This window comes from Melopsittacus undulatus, chromosome 5, assembly GCF_012275295.1.
Source record: "Melopsittacus undulatus isolate bMelUnd1 chromosome 5, bMelUnd1.mat.Z, whole genome shotgun sequence".
NCBI classification, from domain to species: Eukaryota; Metazoa; Chordata; class Aves; order Psittaciformes; family Psittaculidae; genus Melopsittacus; species Melopsittacus undulatus.
Window position 1 is genome coordinate 82,543,564 of NC_047531.1, and position 20,443 is coordinate 82,564,006.

Here is a 20,443-nt window from a genome sequence, read left to right on the forward strand (position 1 = left end):
CTCTACACTTTAACGCGTGAGGAATGCACACTAATGCAATCAGGGACAAAAGCCAGTTTTATGGTAGCTCTGTGATCTTTAAAGGTAAAAAAACCTAAAATTCAGTATCAGATTGGAAAAGAGCCCACCCCCTATCCTCTAAGACAATTGATGCTTCCTCATGCATATTGGTCTCAAGAATCCTGCAATATCCAAAAACATAGCTTTTAATTATTTCATTAACTGAGGACAGCATAAGAACAAAGCCAGGAAGGAACTGTGCGAGGCAGTCGGCCAGCTAGATGCATTCAGGTGAAGACTGCCAATAGGTGTGGGCTGCAAAGAGCAGCAGCTTATGCCATTTACCTTATGACAGTGGATCATCAACAGCTCTCAGTTCATCTATCCAAGTGTGGAAAGCTTTCCAGGGTAAGCTCTCCACACCAGATTCAGAAAGCAGAGACTATGATTCTTTCTCCTATCCTGGCATTTAGCCTGTAACGTGGGGAAAGACATCTCTAAAGATCCTTTATAAATCATGTTGTCACTAACAGCCCATGCATGCTATTTCATTAGCTACAGGATACTTACTAAATCAGTTTTCTTGCAGTATGACAAAATTTGCATGATCTTTTCTTTTAAAAGAAGCTAGAAAAATTAGGCTACTTGCTTGTGAAAGTGTTTTAGTCCACTACTCAAAGCATTTTAATGGAGCTAGAAAAGGCCTTGACATTGCTCCAGCTTCATCTCAGACCATCTGTTACGAAACAATACTTGCAGGCTGTTGAATCATGACACAAGATAGACGAAATAGACACTGTTTGTCCCCATGACATTTAGGTTGAGCAGTTCTAGGCATGCCAAGCAAGTACTGGCTATTTTATGGTTAATATCTACTCCATAATTATTAAGTGATGAAGAATAAAACTTTGGGCTTTATTTTTTTTAATCTATTCTCTCCCTTCCCCCCCACCCTCCTCCCCACCCCCAAGTACATAAGCACCTGGGAAACAATCTTGCTGAAATTCAGAGATTAGAGGCCCAATTGACTTGTTCCATAAACAAGATCACCATAGGACTCCAGTCTTTTTAACTCTAGAAAAACTTGGATTGTGGTAATCAAATAGAAAATAATTTTATTTGTTCTGAACATTATCAGAACTAGACACTAGTGAGAGGCAAAGAATTGAAAGCAGAAGAGAAGCATCTAGAGGTCCCTTTTTCTAGGCTAGTAGCATACAGAATGTTAATGTTGGCATGCTTTGGGCAGGTGGCCCAGAGGCAAATCCCCATTCCATTTACTCTATCCATCAGAAACAAAAGCAGGAAGTACTGTATCAGAAAGAAGTCTTGGAATGAACTACACTTCAAACCTGGGTTGAAACTAAATCATACAGAAAGCATTTCCAGTAAGGCTGTATTAGTGAAATCCCACCACAAGTGATTACTGCCTTGTTTCTTATCTTTTAAGCGCTTCCATGTAGTCTGGGGCATACAGTAAAGCAGAATGTTAGAGTAAGCCAGGTAATTAAGCTACTGCAAAATAAATCATCAATACAACAAAACATGCCTGAAAGTTACTTTATTTGTTCATAAGGTCTGTGCGTTACAGCAAGCATAAGTTTAGCTACCGTGAACAAAGCTCATTTTGGAACAGCATTAAATGTTTAAACCATAGAGATGTACAGTGTGTAGAGCCCACTCTGCACATAACTTTTTCTATTTCTGGAACATAACTAACATTCATAGATTACAGATCTTTAAGATCTTTCTGGATGTTCCACAATGTATCCGCGCTCTTTTTCAACTGAGCCACCTCATCATCCTTCAGCTTTTGGTTGATGACACTTGTCAATCCAGAGCTATTCAGGACAGCAGGAAGACTCAAGAAGACATCATTATCAATGCCATACATGCCCTGCCACAAACAAAAGAGATTGCTCAGATAGAAACACATCACCCCAGATCTGCTTGGAGAGCAGAGCTCAAGACTATCATTTTGACACCTGCAGAAATTTTTAGTCACAACATGTTTAAGAAAATACAATAGTACAAAGCTGGTTCAGCCCAAGGGATCAGCAATACCAAGATGGCCAATTTCAGAAACCACCACCTCCAAAACCCTCACTACTGTCAGCAAGTAGCTGACAAAATTCAAGTAGTATTAGGGCAGGTCTTTTTCCTAATACAGAGGGAGCTGCAAGTTCAGCCTGCTCTGAGTCCTTGCTGCACCAGGGATTATATGGCACAGTAACTAGTACAGACTGGATGCAGCAGTTACGCTAACTATAAAAGAACACAGCTCTCTTCTATAGCACTTCTGCCTAGGTTCACAGACTCACAGCTGGGCATTCATGAAGCTTTTCATTTTGCACTGAAGCTTCCTTTTAATGAACCTGCATGCCACACATGGCAAACTTGACACAAGGGTAGTACAGCACTGGGTAGAGTACAGGGAACTTATTATCAGCTCCATGCTTGCGACAAGGGCAGGCTAAGAGGTCAGACTAGAAAACAATTGTGACAAGCAGCTCCCATTTTAAATTCAAAGTAGTATTTTACAAAGCTACCTTTGTTCAGCACCTTGCTAATTGAGACTATTTAGCTTTTCCATAACAAAATGAACTAGAACATCAAATTAGCCAACACTTCTTACCTTTACCAGTGTTGAGACTGAGTGAACACGGCACAAGTTCTTCAGCATGGTCTCGCAGAGCTCAGCAACACTAAGGCCAATGGCCCAGTTTGTGTATCCCTTAAGTCTGATTACCTCATAGGCACTAAGGGAATATTGAAATACAGTTGTGTTATGATGTTTTCAAGACACTGTGTGAATTAGAAGTCTTAAGAGTAATGTTTCCCTGTTAAAGAAAATCTGGAACTTCTGTGACATACTCTAAGTTTTGCAGTTAAAATGTCGGAGAGTTACACATTTCAGTATTAGAGGATAAAGCAAAGTCTACATTATCCTGTATGTATAATAAAGAAGCCACATTGCTCTCACTGGATTAGCTGAAATGAAAAACAGCTTCCATCTGTGAACAGTCCTTAGTGTCAAGTAGGAAAACAGATACCTACAACTGAACAACTTCTCAGAATGTTTGTGCCAGTAACTTGAACAGAAACCATCTGAAACAGGTAAGCATTTAAAAGTCAAAGCCACTCACTACCTACATACATCCTAATTTTTTAGCCAACATCTGCGTACACTTTACCAATATAGTCTATCATTTCACAAGTGAGACAAGTAATTTAGCAACGTGTACAGTTACCTCTAGACAAGTTTTCCTAAGTAAAATTAACATTTTTCCCAAATTAACTCCAACACTGTACTCACAGAAACATACTATTTTCCCTACTTTTGTGCCCTTTAAATAAAGTTAACCATTTAAGAAGCTACTTGTGAGAGAGCTACAAGTGCACACAAAGCTAAGCAGTGCAGTACTAAAGTGGATATGTTACACTTGTCTTGCTGCAGGATAATAAAGCTTACCAACTGAAATCCTGCATTTCTGTGTTTAAACCAATAGTTCCACTTACTCATACAATCCTCTAAAGAAAAGGGCATGAAAGCTGTAGCAGAACGGAGAGGCACTGACAAGGAGACAGTGTGCACATTAGCTATTTTCAGCATCGTATATATATCCACCTTATTCCTCAAGCCACTGTACCTTTCAACTACTTGCTTGTGGACCTCCTTCCAGTTCTCACTATCTTTGTCAGTTCCCATGGCAGGATTCAACTCCTGGAGTGAAACACCTGCCACATTAACTCCACTCCAAACAGCCACTGCAACAGAAAGAGGACATAAGTTTCCATAGTAATCAGCAACTTCTTTACTTTTTCAATCTCCTTAAGATAACTGGAAATAAAAGTAAGTCAGAACCACAATAATGTTTGAAGCAGATTTCAAATTTTCATTTAACCTCAGTTAATTCCAAGAACCCTGAGGGACAGATATTTAGTGCCAACACTTTAATGAGTCCATTACAATACATGAACAACAGAACTTTCAGTCCTTGGAAGGTGCTGATAACTACTTTTGAAGTCAGAAACCTCAAATTCTAGCAAACAGGCACATCTTAGCTGTTCGAACTTTTAAAGCTAATTTTACTCAAAAATTGCAGCAAGTATGTATTTGCTGTCCCTCTAGTCTGTATTAAAATTCTTAAAGGCTAACCCTATTGTCCCAAATAACATGGTAACAATATGCAAATTTAATATATCCATTCATTTTGGCAGATTACAGGCAGACTCATTTCCTTTGTCTGTGAAGTAAGTATGAATTCCTGGTTACTTCAAAGGAAAAATAGCTATGATACTGAAGTAAGATGAGCTCTGTGTATGCTTATCCAAGCTCTGCTTTTGTTACAGTGTAGGGCTGGCTTCAGTAAATACTGTTGTTGATCAGACAGAACACTGTACTTTGATCATGTGTAATGGAACATTGAAGAGTTGGCTCCCTTAGAAATAGACAGCACTAAAATTTAAAGCAGTACCAATCTACATAGATGTTCTGCTGCATCATTTCAGATTCGAAATACATGAACTGAATTAAGACAAATAAGCTTCTCTGATCTCATGTGGTTTTAAAAGACATCTGACCTTTTAAACAGCACACAGAAAAGTCACAAAAAAAGGGATAATTTTGTTAGCCTGAATCTGAATCGGTATCTTTTTCTACTAGCAACAAGATCTGCCATTGACCTAATAAGAGCTATTATTGCTTTCAGAAGAGAACTGTGCTCTACAGGCTATGTTATGATACCCCAAAACCAGAATAAACTTTAACAAAATTGGCCTTTTCAGTTTAGGGTTTAATCATACACTCACAATCATTTCTATTAAAGCATGTAGCTAAACTTCCTGAACTAGTCTTAACTCTAATCTTCATGAGAATACAGTAAAGTGGTAGTTACTTTGGCGCAGCTGCATCTGTTCTTTCAGAATATTTTAACACCCCTTAGGCCTCTAACATCGTATTGCTTATTCCCAAGGAGGTGTGTCAGGAATGCTCCTTACCACTAGAATCACCATGTTCTCCCAAGATCCAACCATGGCAGCTGGTTGGGTGTATACCAAGTCTCTCGGACATCAGATAGCGAAATCTGGCTGTGTCTAGATTGCAGCCACTTCCAATCACACGGTTTTTTGGCAGGCCACTCAGCTTCCAGGTGACATAGGTCAATATATCCACTGAAAAAAACATGCACAGCAAATGAAACCATCTGCATATACTGAGAATGCTCCAACAATTACTTTACTGCAAGTCACAATGCAAACAGGAAGACTCAGAACAGTTGCACTCATTACTCAAAACGCTGTAGGGTCTAACTATTCGCGGGTTAAAATGAATGCACTATTCGAAATTTAGGATCATCAAACTACTGTTCAGAGAAAACTGAGGAAGATCTTTAGAGATTAGTTTCCTACCAGCTAAAGTTTAAGGAACTTTTTTTGTTACAGCAATACCCCTAGGGCTTCCAGGACTGGGGCTGAACTCATATGGTTAAAACATTGAAGCAGTTTTCTGACATGTTACCTTCCACTTCATCATCACAATAAGAGGTAAGGTACAATGAAAAATGGTTGAGATTTAGCAACTAGAAAGAGTATGTAACTACTTTAATGTAATTTCTTGAACAGATCTGTACATTAAACAGTTTCTGCACTGACTACCTCTGTAACATGAAAAGCCAGATAAGCAACACACTTATCTGTATGTGGTCCTAAAAATAGTTTTACTAAAACAAAACAAAAACCAAAACCAAACAAGAACCAAACCCACACAAACAAAAACCCAAACAAACAACAACAACAACAAAAAAAAAAACAAACAGACAAAAAATCCACCAAAAAACCCAAAAGCAAAACCAACAACAAACCTTGGTTTGGGCAAACAGAGAAAGTGGTATGAGGACAGAGAGAACTCTACATCACATGTCAGAGCAAGAATAATAAACACACTGCAATAATTATGGCCCAAACTCTCAAAAGCCAGCCAGTGCTCAGAAAAAATATGTATTTCTGTACATAGATGTGAAATACACAGAGTTATAGAATCAACCAAGTTGGAAAGGACCTTTAAAATCATCAAGTCAAATCATTCCCCAGCACTGCCGATTTGTTCTGCTCAGGCATCAAAAGCACCTTATCTCAGTAGTTTACACCTTGCTGTTGCAAGCAGCATGCTCACCAGGCACAGCTTCCTTACAGCTTCATATGGGGGATTTTCTGCCAGGGAGAGTGACCTGTGCAGACTATAGAGCTAACAGCTATGAAGCAGCTGCTTCAGTCTGGCTTTCAAGTCAGGTGCTGAGACACACATACAGACTTTGAGGACTGCTTTCTAATTTCATTATTGGCCTGCGGTTGGGCTTTCCATAGGACAGGCTGCAGACAGTGCTATTTGAGGTAGAGCCCAGACAGATCCAGGAAGTTAAAAATGGAAGGATATCAAGGTCACACACCAACACAGATGCAGCACACACCCCTTAAGTCCCTTCTGAAGGACTCACAGTAACCTCCACTACATAAGACAAGTGGACAAAACTACACACATCTTGAGTACACAAAACATAAAAGTAGTTTTGAAAAACTACAACATGTAATACTCCTCCTGCAGCTGCCATACTGAAGTCTATAGTTTGAATTCAGCCTTGCTAAGAAAAATTTGATCTTTGGTTCAGTTCAATTTTCAGAGAAGTGCTTAGAATTGCCACAAGTTATTGTACTTTCACAGTACACTAGTATTCAGTAGTAGTAATTGTACACCAGCTAATTACTCAGCCACCAGCTGAGCTGCTAGCTTTTTGACTCTGCAAGTAGCTTTTTGCAGCTGCACTGTTTTGACTCTGCCAAGCTATCTTTAAAAGCAGTATCACTTCATTGGCAGGGTTCTGTAGTAACAGCATCACTCATACATTAGATTAAGACAACCCTACAAAGCATATCAAAATGGTTAGAGTTGGATTTAGACATTCAAATATCCAAGCTGTCCCAGTGGAACAACATGCTTCCAAGCAAGTACACAAACATGTAGTAACTACATCTTTTCTAATCTAACTGAATTATGCAGTAGTTATGCTTTTCCCCACCACAAGCTTCAGCACGCAAATTATTTTTCCTGTAAATATAGCTAAGACTATATGGTCAGTTCTTCATCATGAAAAATGGCCATATCATATCTAGGCACAAAATAAAATCATAATTTACAAAGAGTTTAAAAGCAGAATGGATGTGCTCTTTAGAGATAAAGATTTTAAACTACCTATGGCTCAAAAGTATGTAAAGAACTGAAGTATTTACCATGAAGCATGCTTTGAAAACATGGACACCATGAGAAGTTCTGAATAAAGAGGGCATCAAAAGCACAGAATATTTGTTTGTACTCTGGTGTTAGCAACCACATGGCAGATGTGCACACAAAGCTATTAACTTCTGACAGTCAATTTTCATTTGAGAAGACTTAAAAAATAAAACACTAATTCTCCAACAAATAAAATCTGTAAGTGTTTTAGGAAAGGACTGCCTTACCAGGGTTAGAAACCACCAGAATAGTACAGTTGGGGCTGTATTTGACAATCTGAGGAATGATGAATTTGAAGACATTCACATTTCTCTGAACCAGGTTGAGACGACTCTCCCCCTCTTGCTGACGAACTCCTGCAGTTACTACCACAATCTTGGAGTTGGCTGTGACAGCATAGTCTACAGCAGAGCACAGGAGAGAAGATACAGAATGTGTTAAATAGACTTATCACCATTTTCAATAGTGTTGTGTTCATACACATATTATGCTCTACTGTGCATACATTCAAACCCCCAAACCAGCACCAGCTATCAACACTGTCCCAATATATGAGTATGTGGGTCTTGAAAGCACATTCAACCCTCTGAATCTCATTTCCACTATCCAAACAACAATACTGTTTCTTCTTCAAAGAGGTACTAGAGTTAAATTGAAATCAACTGTACTTAGCAAGCCCAAAACTGTAAAGAGGCTATTAGATATGTAGAGAAAACCCAGATGAACAGCCAATCCAATTGTTACCGTGTTCATCTGAATTCCCACCCCACTTCATACGCTAACTTCTCAGTGCTAAATCTTTAGACTTCTTTAGGATTACACAACTAATGCTCCATTATTAAGAAAACTCAGAGTATCAGTATTAAATAAAAAGAAACTAAGGTTCACCTTTGTCTGCCACAATCTTGTGAGTGTGAAGGAACAAGCTCCCATGCTGTAGATCCATCATTTCTCCTTTAAGTTTGTCTTCCAAAACATCAACCAGAGCAAGCTCATCACAAAGGTCCTCAAAAGAACAAGATTTCAAGCAGTCAATAATTTAATTTGCATTTTTAAATTACTTCTGAGTTGAGCCATATTACATTTTAAAGTAACATGCTACTGATCTGAAAGTCTCTCTTCTCAAAAGGTAAACCAGTAGGACAACACTATCTTGGTGTTCTGGTGTACAGTTCTCACAGTAACAAAGAGACTACTACAGTACAGGTTCACAACACTTAGGGAGTTTTCCAATAAAGACATTACTTGTGGTGAGTTTGAGTGCACGGTTAACCTTTTGACAGCAAGGCACTTCATGATTTAGTTAATACCTTATGAAAGAGAAGTTGTATCTTTCAGAGTTGTAACAAACCTTTTAAATCTATCCAGCAAACAGTCAATTCTCAAGTAAGTATTCTCTTGTAACATTCCTGCAAGCAGTTCATTTCACAAAAATACAGAATGGTCACAGACTTATTTTTCTCAACACTGAAAGTAGTATCAAGAGAAAACATCCTTTACCTAATTCTTCTCTACTACACCTACTACATCATTTACTTTGCAGAACAGATTTAGTTATGCGTGTTTGCTGTCCAGACAGGTTAAACTGGGAAATAACTTTATATAGTTTCAGAACACAGGAATAACAGGGCTCTGCTCTAATGCAAATATTTACTGCCTTTTGATAGAAGCATTTACTACCCTTGTAAATTCTACTATACTTAAAGGCTTATAATTCGGTAAATTATACCAAGATTCAAATTATTACTTCTATTTTCTGACATATCTATACCCCATTTGAAAGCAGTTAAGCCGTTTTTATGCCCCTGAAAAATATACTGTAAGAAACTTTGTTTACCTTTATATAAAAAGTAACACTCATTACTTCACATGGAAATACTAATTATTAGCATCAAGTAAATTACTTTAAACACACAACAATATGCACTGGTTTTCCTGTGGAAAAATATATTGAACACCAGGCATATTTAGAGGTTTTTTCATTTTATACTTGAAAAATAATGTTAGAGCTTATTGCTTTTCTGCATTGCTTCCTTTCACAGCTGATTTGATCAACTTCAGGAGGAAAACCATAAGAATCTTTATCTGCACTTGCTGACCTCAAAATAGTCTGCAGGGTAAAATTACAGTCTAAGTTATTTAATCATGATGAAAAAGTATCAACTGAAATCACTGGTGTTAAACTAAGTTACTGTAACCAGAATTTGAAAAAATAATGCGTGCACATGTGCAATTATGGCTAGATTTATACACACAATATACACTGTCTGACAATATGGGGTTTTAGTCTAGACCTTGTGCCAATATTCCCCAGACTCAGCAGGTTCAAGAAGCCAGTTGCCACTGAAACAGAAACATCTGGAATAGTTCCAGTGACTAAATTAATGAATTTGAATCAGCATTGCCTAGAATTCAGCTCATTGTAAGTACACACACGAATAAAGTCTACACAGTCACCAAGTGCAACTTAAAATACTCTTATTGAAAACAGCTGACTTGCAACTGTGGAGATGCTTCCATTTTGCAAAAACCATGGCAACATCAGTGACTTAGCTCTGAGAGGAACCTAAAAATAACAGCAACAGCATTCAAATTTAGATTCAATACTATACCAGTAAACTGAAATTAGCATTATCACATCAATTTTATAAAATTCAAAGCTATCTAAAACTCAACTGCATCTACATATTAAACTATAGAAAATTTAACTACAACATTTTATGCCACAGTTTAACAAAAAAAACGTCCTGGGGAGCCAACCATCTTGAGGTAGTCAAAGCCACTTTGTATTGGTCAACATCCACCTGAATATGAGTCAGCAATGGGCCCAGGCAGCCGAGAAAGCCAACAGCATCCTGGCTGATACCAGAAATAGTGTGGCCAGCAGGGACAGGGTAGCAATCATCCCCCCGTACTTGGCACTAGTGAGGCTGCACCTTGAATCCTGTGTTCAGTTCTGGGCCCCTCCCTGTAAGACATTGAGGTGCTGGAGTGTGCCCACAGAAGGGCAAAGCTGAGAGGTTTGGAACACAAGTCTTATAAGGAGCAGCTGAGGGAATTTGTGCTGTTATCACTCTACAACTATCTGAAAGGAGGTTGTAGCCAGGTGTGTGTTGGTCTCTTCTCCCAGGTAACAAGCAATAGGACAAGAGGAAATGGCCTTAAATTGCACCAAGGGAGGTTTAGACTGGATATTAGGAAAGAAGTTTTTCACTGAAAGAGTAGTCTGGTATTGGAACACACTGCCCAGGGAACTGGTTGAGTCCCCATCACTGGGGGTATTTAAAGATATGCAGATGTGATGCTTAGAGATATAGCTTAGCAGGGGACTTGATGGTGCTAGGTTAACATTTGGATTAAATCTTGAAGTCTTCTCCAATCTAAATGATTCTATGATTCTAATTCAGTGACAAGAATCAGATGGCATTGTTATAAAATTGTTTTAGACTGCAGCTTATACAAGCATAAGAGAAAGCACAAGCCTGGTTGAAATAAACTCCATCACACCATAATCCAAGCTTGAAGAATTAAAAAATAAATCAAAGCATTCTTACTCTGAGTTTGGTACATAAAACTCATTAACTGTGCCTGTATTTCTGAAAGCACAATTTGGTCCTGCTTAGAGCAGCACATTAAATACAGATACATGATGGATTGTAATGGAGTTTGCAGTAACTTCATCTCTCTCACTCACTGCCCACCCTACACTTACAGTACTCCTTCAAAAACAAACGAGTTCAGACCACAGGAGCTGAGTATTTGCTTCAAACAAAAAACCCACCACGAATTGCCACAGGTTTTCCATTAAATTTCTCCTTTAGTTACAGAGTTTTAAGAACTAGTTTTTACTTTCACATCAGTACCTAGTTTCACTGTGACTTCTTACTGACAGTTTCTCCTTGCTCACAAGGCTTGTGGATATCAGCAAATGAAAACCCTTAAAGAATTCAATTATTCAAAAGCCAGTACTGTAAAACCTACATCCTCAGGCTAACAGGTAGAAGAAGGATCTCTGAATAAAACACAGCTGGTTTAGAGGTATATGCAAGACTTTTGATCTCATTGTGTGCTACCCAGTCTAAGACCTGTCCCTGAAAGTTAGTAGAGCGTATCCATTTATCCTTTCTCTTAAGAAAGGATCTGCAGCTCCCATTTATCTTTTCAAAAGCAGAGTAAAAATCACATTTAACTCGTTCACAATATTATTTAAAAACAAAGTGCAAAGTACATGAGATCCTTATTGCATAAGCCTTTGCTTGCTCAAAGACTGCAATGTAAGAGCTGCCAAAAAACACCCCCAAAAACCAGGAAAGTAACAGGAAAAGTCAGAATAGCCTCTAAACTCATCCCTCTATTTTTAGGTTTTGGAAAACTACCTAAACCTCCCTGGCAACAATTAAATCATATAAATGAGCAGTAAGGGCTTAAGAGAAATAAAGAAGCCTACCAAATGGAATAGCAGTATTTTCAGTTATTACTGCACACGCATATTAAAAGAACACGAATCAAAACACACGTAGTTCTGACTCCTATCCCATATGTCACATTAACTTCCGTACTGTCTGCATTCTTTGCCCAGCAGAGCTCTCCCACCAAACAAACACCAGCTTTTTTTGTGGAAGCACAAGAAAGCTTAAAACAGAAACAAAAGTTTGGCAGGGGCTTCAGAGCCATTGCTTACTGTATCTTCCCAGCAGCCTGCAAAATAACTCTGCCTAACTTATTGCTAAGCACAGAGGGAAAGGTGAGAGAACAAGGAGAAACTGAATGGTGAGGTCAGCCTTGCATGAACAGCGTAGGTCACTGCTTGCTTACACGAATTGCAAATGATTCATTCCTGCACTAGCCTACCAAATTTCCCACCATCTGCTAAGACAAACATGCAGTGCATAACAGTACAGCAGGGGGAACTTGAAGAGCACGTTGTCCTTGAGCCGTACCTTTCCCAGGATGCTGATAGCACAGGCCATCCCAACCTGTCCAACCCCCACAACAGTTATCTTGTTGTTCGGCACTACGGATCCCTCAGCGATGGGGGCGATCAGCTTCTCCTTGAGAGTAGCCATGGTTTTCTGGCAAGGACAGAGAGATTCGGTTCAAAGCAAGGCACAGGAAACCAGAACACGTGCTCTGCATTGAAGAGGTCATCCGCCACCGCCGGAAACTTGCCGATGGAAGTGCTCGCAGTCGCTGCGGACAACGGTTTAAGCACGGCAGCACAGGGACACGCTGTCCTTGTGCGGGGCTCCTTCACCCCACGGTACCAGCCCACCCAGGACACAAGGCTCTGGCTCCCATCCCTCCCTGCATTTGCCGCTGCCCACAGAGAAGCTGAAGTGGGGCAGGGGCTGTTTTGGCAGCACGTAATAGAATATCTTCCTGCTGGCTGATCCCCAGAGCCTCCCTGTAGAGGACAAAAACTCCTTCTGCTTTAACGCCTCTGTGGCATTCACCCCCCTTCAGAACCCCCATCAGGGCTGCGGCACTGGTACTAAAACCACGAACCAGTCTGGGAGCATGAAGCCTGCGGGGACTTCCCCCGCTCGCTCGCATTGGGCCCCGAGCCTCCCCGCGGGGAACACACGGAGGCCTGCGCGGTGCCTCCGACCTTCACATACATCACCCCCTTCCCATGCATCTCTCCCTCTGTCCGGTCCGGGCCAGGCCGGGGGTGCAGCACTAGCCCTACCCGACCGTATGCCGGTAAGGGGCTCGTACATGCGGTCACCCCGCGGGTACCTACGCACAGCCGGTTGTCCCCATCCCACCCAAACCCGCAGAAGCCACAGCCCCACACCGGCCACCGGACCCCCACAGAGGCAGGGGCCGGGCACAGCGCCCGCAGCCATGCGGGAGCCGCGCACGGATGCTCGGCCCCGGGGGAAGTCACCCGGTCACTGCGGGACAGAGCCACCCGGAGATGGCTCGGGCGATCCTCCAGCATCCCCATCCCGGGAAGGGGATCCCGCTAGCCCTGCTCTTTCCATACCCACCCGGAATGCTCGGAACGGAGAGAGACGAGAGCAGCACCAACCCTCCTCCTGGCCGCTCTGGCAATGAGGGCTCTGCAGCAGAGGGGGCGGCCCCGCGGGCAGGGCCGACCCGGCCGCACCGCCCTCCGCACCGCTCAATCCCTGCCAAGGACGAAGGCTCAAGGGTGCCGCCGCCCCGCCCCGTTCCCATTCCCATTCCCATTCCCATTCCCATTCCCGTTCCTATCCCCGCTGCGGGACTGTGTGAGTGTTTCGAGACCTGCTGGGCCAGCGCTGCCGTCTTTAACTTCATCGTGTGGTGCTGCAGGGCCGCCTGAGGGGGCAGGGAAGCACTTGTGACAGTGGCAGGAGCTGGTGCAGTCAGGGGTGAGGGGGTAGGTGCTCCTCGGTGGGAGCCACAAGAGACCCGTGCTCTCACCGAGTTTACCTTCCCCCTTAGCTGACGAGGTGCAAGCGTTAGCCCTGTCCTGGCCGCAGCCTTGGCCAGAAGGAACGTGCAGAGAAATCCCTGCAAACCAGCAGTTGAGCAAAAATAAGGCATTTTACGCGATTTTGTTCCCGTACAAAGATGCGCGAATTGGTGCTATCTGATTTGCAGCTGCTTTTTTGCCCTGCAGCTGACTTCGGCTGAACTTCTTTTTGTGGTGGAACAAATCCGCGGTCACGCAAATGGCGTTGGCAGGAGCGAGGTGTGTAACCTGATGCACGGCCACAACCGCTCCTTCTACCCCTCCCTCTGCTTCGGGCCTCGCCATGTCGCGCCGGCTGTCCCTCCATGTCCCGGGACAGCATCGCTTTAACACTGGAGTATGTAGGAGCCGTGGAATGAGCCCCTGGAGCATGAATGGGATTTTGTGCCTTGTTAAAGTAATAAGCACATCCGTCACTGAAAGTAACAGCAAAGATCAAATTATAGGACACACTTTTCCTATGACCTACGGAACAGATAAAACTGAAGTTTTGGATGTGTTTTGCCACTGTTGCTGGGCACAGAATAAGCACAGAATGGCGGAAGCAGGAAGGACCACTGGAGGTCATCTAGTCCAACCTCCCTGCTCAGGCAAGATCACCGGCAGCACATTGCTCAGGGTTGTGTCAAGATGGCTCTTGAGTATCTCCAGGAATGATGAAATTCCTGTAGGACCAACACATGTGAAATAGGAGCGTATCAAAGCATATTTTCTCCTTTGTGCTGTAATGTTTCTAACTCTACAGGAAGAAAGTAGAGGCAAAACATTGGATTTTATATAGTTATATGGAAAATAAAACTTTAGGTTCCTCATCACACATCACCTCTCACAAGAGGGAAGACAGAACAGTAGATTGCAGTCATCCCAGATAAATCACTGGGTTAAATGTAACTAGGCAGAGCGCCGAGCCCTGCTTATCTAAGTCTATGGCTATCTCTTTTGTTGTTGTGGCCAGTTTAAGGTTGCATTGATTTGTTTTTGCCAGGTATTTTGCCACGTTAGTAGCTGGATTAATTCCCTCTGGCTCGCCAAGCAGTCAAACAAACACTGGTGCCAGCACGGGGAGAAGTGGCGAGCATGGGTGGTGAGGAAAGAGTGAGGCCTGCTTTTAAGTAACTACCTAACCATGGCCTACTTCGCTTCTTTACATTGTCTGACATTGAAAAGGTCCCCTGGAGGGAAAGAAATGACTTAAGCCATCCACATGACACTTCAGGTAGAAGCTTGCTGTAAGAAAATAGATTCAAGACGTTGGTAACTGCAGCTGAAATGGGAGCTGGAGGTAAATAATAATCACACAGTAAAATGCAAGGGTAAGAAAATCTATCCTGTATAATCACAAAGGAAACGTGCACAGTTGAACCTCGGGAAAATGAAGGGGGAAGGGAGAAGGAAAGGTACAGAAGAGGGCAGGGAAGGATCAGAGCAAGGTGTTTTCATTTCTGAAACAAGGAGCCATGCTTGTCCTGCCAGTGCCTGTTGTGAGGAGCACTCACCTCAGCACAATGTCTTCTTTGGACAGGGTCCTTCTCTCTCCTTATGCACGTTCAACAATCAGTTACCATGATAGCATTTGTAATTAAAAAGAGAAGGAAATGCCACTTTCCTATTTGCAAGACCTTAAAGCTATTTAAAGGCAGACCGGACCATTTACCACATGCCACAGCAGCTCTCCTAGGCCCTTGTTCAGATCAGGCTTCGATTTGCTCACCATGTTAAAAGACAGGGTACGTAATCCCCTCCCTGAAGCTCTTCTGATCTAAATAGACCAGGCAATTGCAGAATGGCTGAAGAAAGATGATTCCCTCTTCCTGCTTTTAGTTATTTACTTATTTATTGTTTCAGACAACAGAGGATTGAGGCACAGAGAGGTGAAAAGATCTCCCTAAGGTCACAGGAGAAGTCTCCTGGTGACAGGTCACAGTTTCAAAGTTCAGCCCTAGTTTGGCAGCGTTGGTGTTTTTGATGAAGCACAGTTTTCTGGAACAACAAACCCTCATGTTAAGGGACGCGGTCTAAATAAATTTGCCTGGTAACCTTCATACAATTACAACATAGCTTTGGTGTGTACATTTTAATCAGATTTAACTTTTTGCTTATATACAAAGTGTGTAATCAGATAAGTCAAGATACTTCACTACTTGTATCTGTCCCATCATCTACCGAAAACACATGAAAGTACAAATGGTTTCCCTCCTGTTTCTTTTTTTCCCCAAAGTAAACCTGATTGGAAACTGAGAACTCTACTGATGGAACTCCTTCCAACAGCAAAATGTTGATGTTCTGACGGCCAGGATCTAGTGATGTCTGTAGTCCTATGATAGTAGATGTCATGAGAGATGTAACCTAGGAAGGGAAGGAACCCATTACCACAAGAATGTGGGATGTAAGTGTGGTGGCAGGAGCACATAAGGTAAAGGGTGATTTTCTGTCACCTTGTTAGAGCTGGTAGATCAGGTAATCAGACTGCAGGATGGATATGCTCCAAGTGTCATTTCACATGGCTGTAATAAAGAAAGAAGAATTAGTTGTCCAGCTTTGCAAAATGCAGAGAACTGAACTCATCCCCTAGAAATGAAGAAGTGCTAATGCACACAATGTTAACAGATGCTGAATTAAATTTCTGGTCCTCCTATATTTAAATTCTGTGGTTATTCATGTGGATTTTTCATCACACAATAAACAAAAATTACCTTGGAGTGGCAGTTAAAAGCTTCTTTTACCCCAGTTTTATTTGAAGCAATGGTTTCTTATTTTTGGCAATGGGCCTAATTTCTGTTTAATCTTTGCTTAAAGATTATACAGTGTTATACAGATAACACATTCAGTAGTTAAATGCTTTATAATGTAGTTAATAAAAAAACAAACAAAAGCATCCCATGCGTGTGTGCACAAGTTTGTGCAGTGATCACCTGCAGTTGAAGCTCCTAGTGTTGGTGGGAAAGGTAAGAGGATGAACATCTTTAAATGAAACTTTCTTATTAACTCATCATAATAGCCTGCATTTTTGTAAGTAATCTTGATTTACCTTCTATTTTGGGGTACTTGTGTATGTAGGTGCCTGCAGTCTCTGGCTGCTTGCACAGACATGCAGAAGCTGAACAAGAAAGTGTAACTGGGAGCCATGGCAAGTGAACAAATGGGGCTTCTTCCTGTAAATTAGCATCACGGTGGAGTGGAGTCTGTGTTCCAGTGTTTGGGACTATCTTGCAAAAGGAATGAAATGTGATGATCTTGATTAATAAACTTCTCTAATGTCAAGGGAAAAATGATTCTAAAATATTGCAGTGAGGTAAGTAATAGCACTCAGTTTGTAACAACAAAACTGCATTGAGAGCTCTGGCTCATTAAAAAGTTCTAATTTCATCTTTAAATTATCTAAGAAATATTTTGAAACAATTATACTCTGTTATGATCTAGTTTGTACACCATTCATGAATAAATAGAAGTCTGTCTTCCACAAGAACCATTCAGCCAGTGTCTTTCAAATGCAAGCAAAATTACACAGAATTGAAACTTAGTGTGACATACAATGATCTTTATCAGTAAATGAATTTCTGTGCAGCAAGGACAGTTTATTTTCTCTGAACTGGTAGAACTACTGCATTTCTCAGAAAAATGTAGTAGTCCTAAGATTTTTATGTATGGATTTTATGCCTGAAGAAGTGACTATGGCTTTGTCAGCCTAGCACCTCTCCACACATAAGTGCAAGGCCATGTTTATGCTGAGGGAGTTTTCACATTAGTGCAATCACCCTCTGTAATCACATACCGTAGCATGTCTGCCTGAAGAGTGGCATGTGCCACCACAGTATATTTTGGTACAAAGGTTTTTATAGGAGTACTGTATAGTATATTGTATCATGTTATCGTGAGTTTTTCAATAGTGTTTCACATAGAAACACGTATAATCTCTTTAATGGCTTCTGAAGTAGTTCTGCAGCTACATGACTTACTGCCTCTTTAGCAGTCAATACCAGGTTTCCTTGCATGCACCCTGTAGTTGGAGAAGATATTATACTATCTGAACTCCCCCCATCTGGACGTTGCTTGCTGAATTTTGCCAAAGAACATATTTATCTCTCTTAATCCCTTCCAACTAGCCATTCACTTACATGATCCTACAATTTACCTTGTTAGATCTTACTGTAATTCTGAAGACAGATCAAATGCATTTTTGCCTGTTTAACAGAAACAAACTTCTGCCCATGCTCTCTAGTACAGCTACTGGCTTCCAGCCACTGCCTTTGAATCTGACTGCTGAAGCTAAGGGTCAAGGATTGACCTCCCTCCTGTTTGGAAAGAATCCACTGATATCTTAACTCACCTTTGCCACATTGCACTCTGGACCCATACTGTGCTGCCGTTCACAGAGCAAGCTTTGTGGAAATACTGTGAACACAGCTGAGCTTTGTTGATGGAAGTTGGCAGAAAGCAACAAGGTGATGTGGGGAAACATCCTGTCCTTGATGGTGTTGGCTTTATAGAGTGTGGAGAGAGAACTGTGGGCAGATGCAGTGTGCTAGTGTGTATCTGAATGCTGGGGAGACTCCTGGGGTGTTCTCAGTCACGGCTTCTTTCACCTGAGCAGCATATGTCCTGACAGGTGGCAGATGGCAGCCAATACAGGAGCTGATCCCCAAAGAAGGCACGGTTGTTTAGCACTCTCTGTCAGCCTGGTGGTCTTGGTCATGAAGGTATGCAAGTATCTATGCCAGGTTGATCTTACTGAAAGACTTTCTGTATTTCAAAGGAAGGAGTTTTCAGAATCTGAAAATAAAATGCATTGCCTTTAAAATCACAGATGGTGGCATGCTGAGAAAAAGGGCTATTCTGTGAGTCCAGAGTGCCCCTTGAGTTTGCTAATCTGCTCTTGTGGCCAGAGGGTTTTGTGGGCTAAAAAATACCATTGCTGAGAATGAGGACAGACACAAGTCCCACATGAAGAAAATGGGGTTGCATTTTCCAGCAGTGGTCCTAGAGGATGATACACAAAGATCAGGTAAGACATCCATGGACACATTTTGTATCTTGTCCTTCAAACAATAAACCGTAATCCAATTACTCAACCAATGAAGCTTCCACTTTGGTTTGTAATCATGGAATCATTTAGATTGGAAAAGACCTTTAAAAACAGCAAGTCCAACTGTTGAGCTGGCACTGCCAATGCTATAGACAAAGTGAGCCATGAGATTTAGGATAACTGTGACAAATATGTTTTATTTGCTTTAACAGGTGCCCACTTATAATTTCTATGATTCTTTTTAGTAACTGTGAGGAACTGCTGTTTCCTTTAGCACACGCCAACACTATATACTGAAAGAAGAGCCAGTGAAATGCTTCATGGTTGGGGGCAAACTCATTGCTCCAAAGCTGGGTCAAACCAGTAGGGATCAGAAGATGTTGCTTTCTGACTGTCTGCCTCCAAGTACCATTATTTTGGATAATGGTATTTTGGAGCAGCCCTCTCTTCTAACCAGAGAAACCAAGTCATAGAAACTGATCCTCAGTTCTGCTAGTCAGCCCTAAATCAAGTTTAAGAGATAGCTCATGCTCTCACTGCTCATGCCACCTCCTCCAGGCACTTCTCACCCACCACAGGCTCCCAGCTTTGTCAGCATGGAACACAGACTCCCAGCTTTGACCTTCTGACTTGCAGCTAAGCGAGAACCCTGCAGAAGAGAGGACTTGAACCCCTCCCATTACAGGGAGTGAATAAATGGGGCCTTCTCCAAATCCTAGTTCTTGCTTGGGGAAGCTATTTTCAGCCCCCCACCATAGTCAGAATTGCTCCAGAAGCAATTTAGGGCATAGTAAGAGATGTTGGCTTAGAAATTAAGCCAGATTGTGATGTTTTTGCCCTGTGTTGGCAGCTTCCAATTCTGCATTGCTGTTTGCTCATCTCTGTTTGCTGCTGTCTTATCAGTATTGCTGTGATTGCACTGGCTCAAAAGCAAATCCCTGTTTTCAGGGAGATAATTTCCATCAGTTTGTTTTCCAGCCCCACAACAGTGACAGCAGCATGAGAACAGGGGTGGGAAATTACAGTGTGGGTGTAGGGTTTCTTTTAAGCCACAGTGATGGGTTGACCCTGGCTGGAAGCCAGGTGCCCACCAAAGCTGCTCTATCACTCCCCTCCTCAACTGGACAGTGGAGAAAAAATACCATAAAAGGCTTGTGAGTGGAGATAAGGACAGGGAAAGATCACTCATCAATTGCAGTCACAGGCAAAACAGTCTTGACTTGGGTAAATTAGCCTAATTTGTTACTAATCAGATCAGAGTAGGACAATGAGAAATAAACCCGTACCTTAAAAACACCTTCCCCTCACCCCTCCTTCTTCATGGGCTTAACTTTGCTCCCAAATTCTGTACTTCTTCCCCGCTTCCAGCAGTGCATGGGAATGGAGAGGCTGACGCCATGATTCTGAAGTCTGATGGGACAGAGGCCATCCTGAGCTTGCTCAATAGCCAGCTGTTGACCTATGGAATATAATTGGCGAAAACACAGCTCCTTACAGTCATTAATGGCAGAATATCAGCACATGGCATTTGATCCTGAGGGCAACTTTACTAATCCTAAAATATAGGCTAAGAGGATGAAGTGCCTGGAGGGGTGCATGCATACCTCTCACTTAGGATTGTAACGTGTTCTAGTCAGCTGGCTTAGGAAAATTCTGACTGGGGAAATGC

General features: G+C 41.8%; 1 protein-coding gene across 1 annotated transcript; it reads right to left on the bottom strand.

Moving 5' to 3' along the window:
• Nucleotides 1–1,546: 1,546 nt before the first annotated feature.
• Nucleotides 1,547–13,340, bottom strand: LDHB (lactate dehydrogenase B). Its single transcript, XM_005148162.3, has 8 exons — nucleotides 13,282–13,340; nucleotides 12,229–12,360; nucleotides 8,177–8,294; nucleotides 7,516–7,689; nucleotides 5,002–5,175; nucleotides 3,651–3,768; nucleotides 2,636–2,759; nucleotides 1,547–1,897 (listed from the first exon to the last, which is right to left on the bottom strand). The coding sequence occupies exons 2-8, from the start codon at nucleotides 12,352–12,354 to the stop codon at nucleotides 1,730–1,732; spliced, it is 1,002 nt and encodes a 333-aa protein (XP_005148219.1). The 5' UTR covers nucleotides 12,355–12,360; nucleotides 13,282–13,340; the 3' UTR covers nucleotides 1,547–1,729.
• Between the last annotated feature and the right edge of the window lie 7,103 nt (nucleotides 13,341–20,443).

What these genes read in the sequence shown, in the direction of transcription:
- LDHB (XM_005148162.3), bottom strand. Translation starts at nt 12,354, where the DNA reads ATGGCTACTCTCAAGGAGAAGCTGATCGCCCCCATCGCTGAGGGATCC. An exon ending in TCTGGTGGTTTCTAACCCTG is followed by an intron (nt 5,176 to 7,515) that starts GTAAGGCAGTCC and finishes TGTTTTTTTCAG; the next exon opens with TGGATATATTGACCTATGTC. An exon ending in AGAACATGGTGATTCTAGTG is followed by an intron (nt 3,769 to 5,001) that starts GTAAGGAGCATT and finishes TTTCTGTTGCAG; the next exon opens with TGGCTGTTTGGAGTGGAGTT.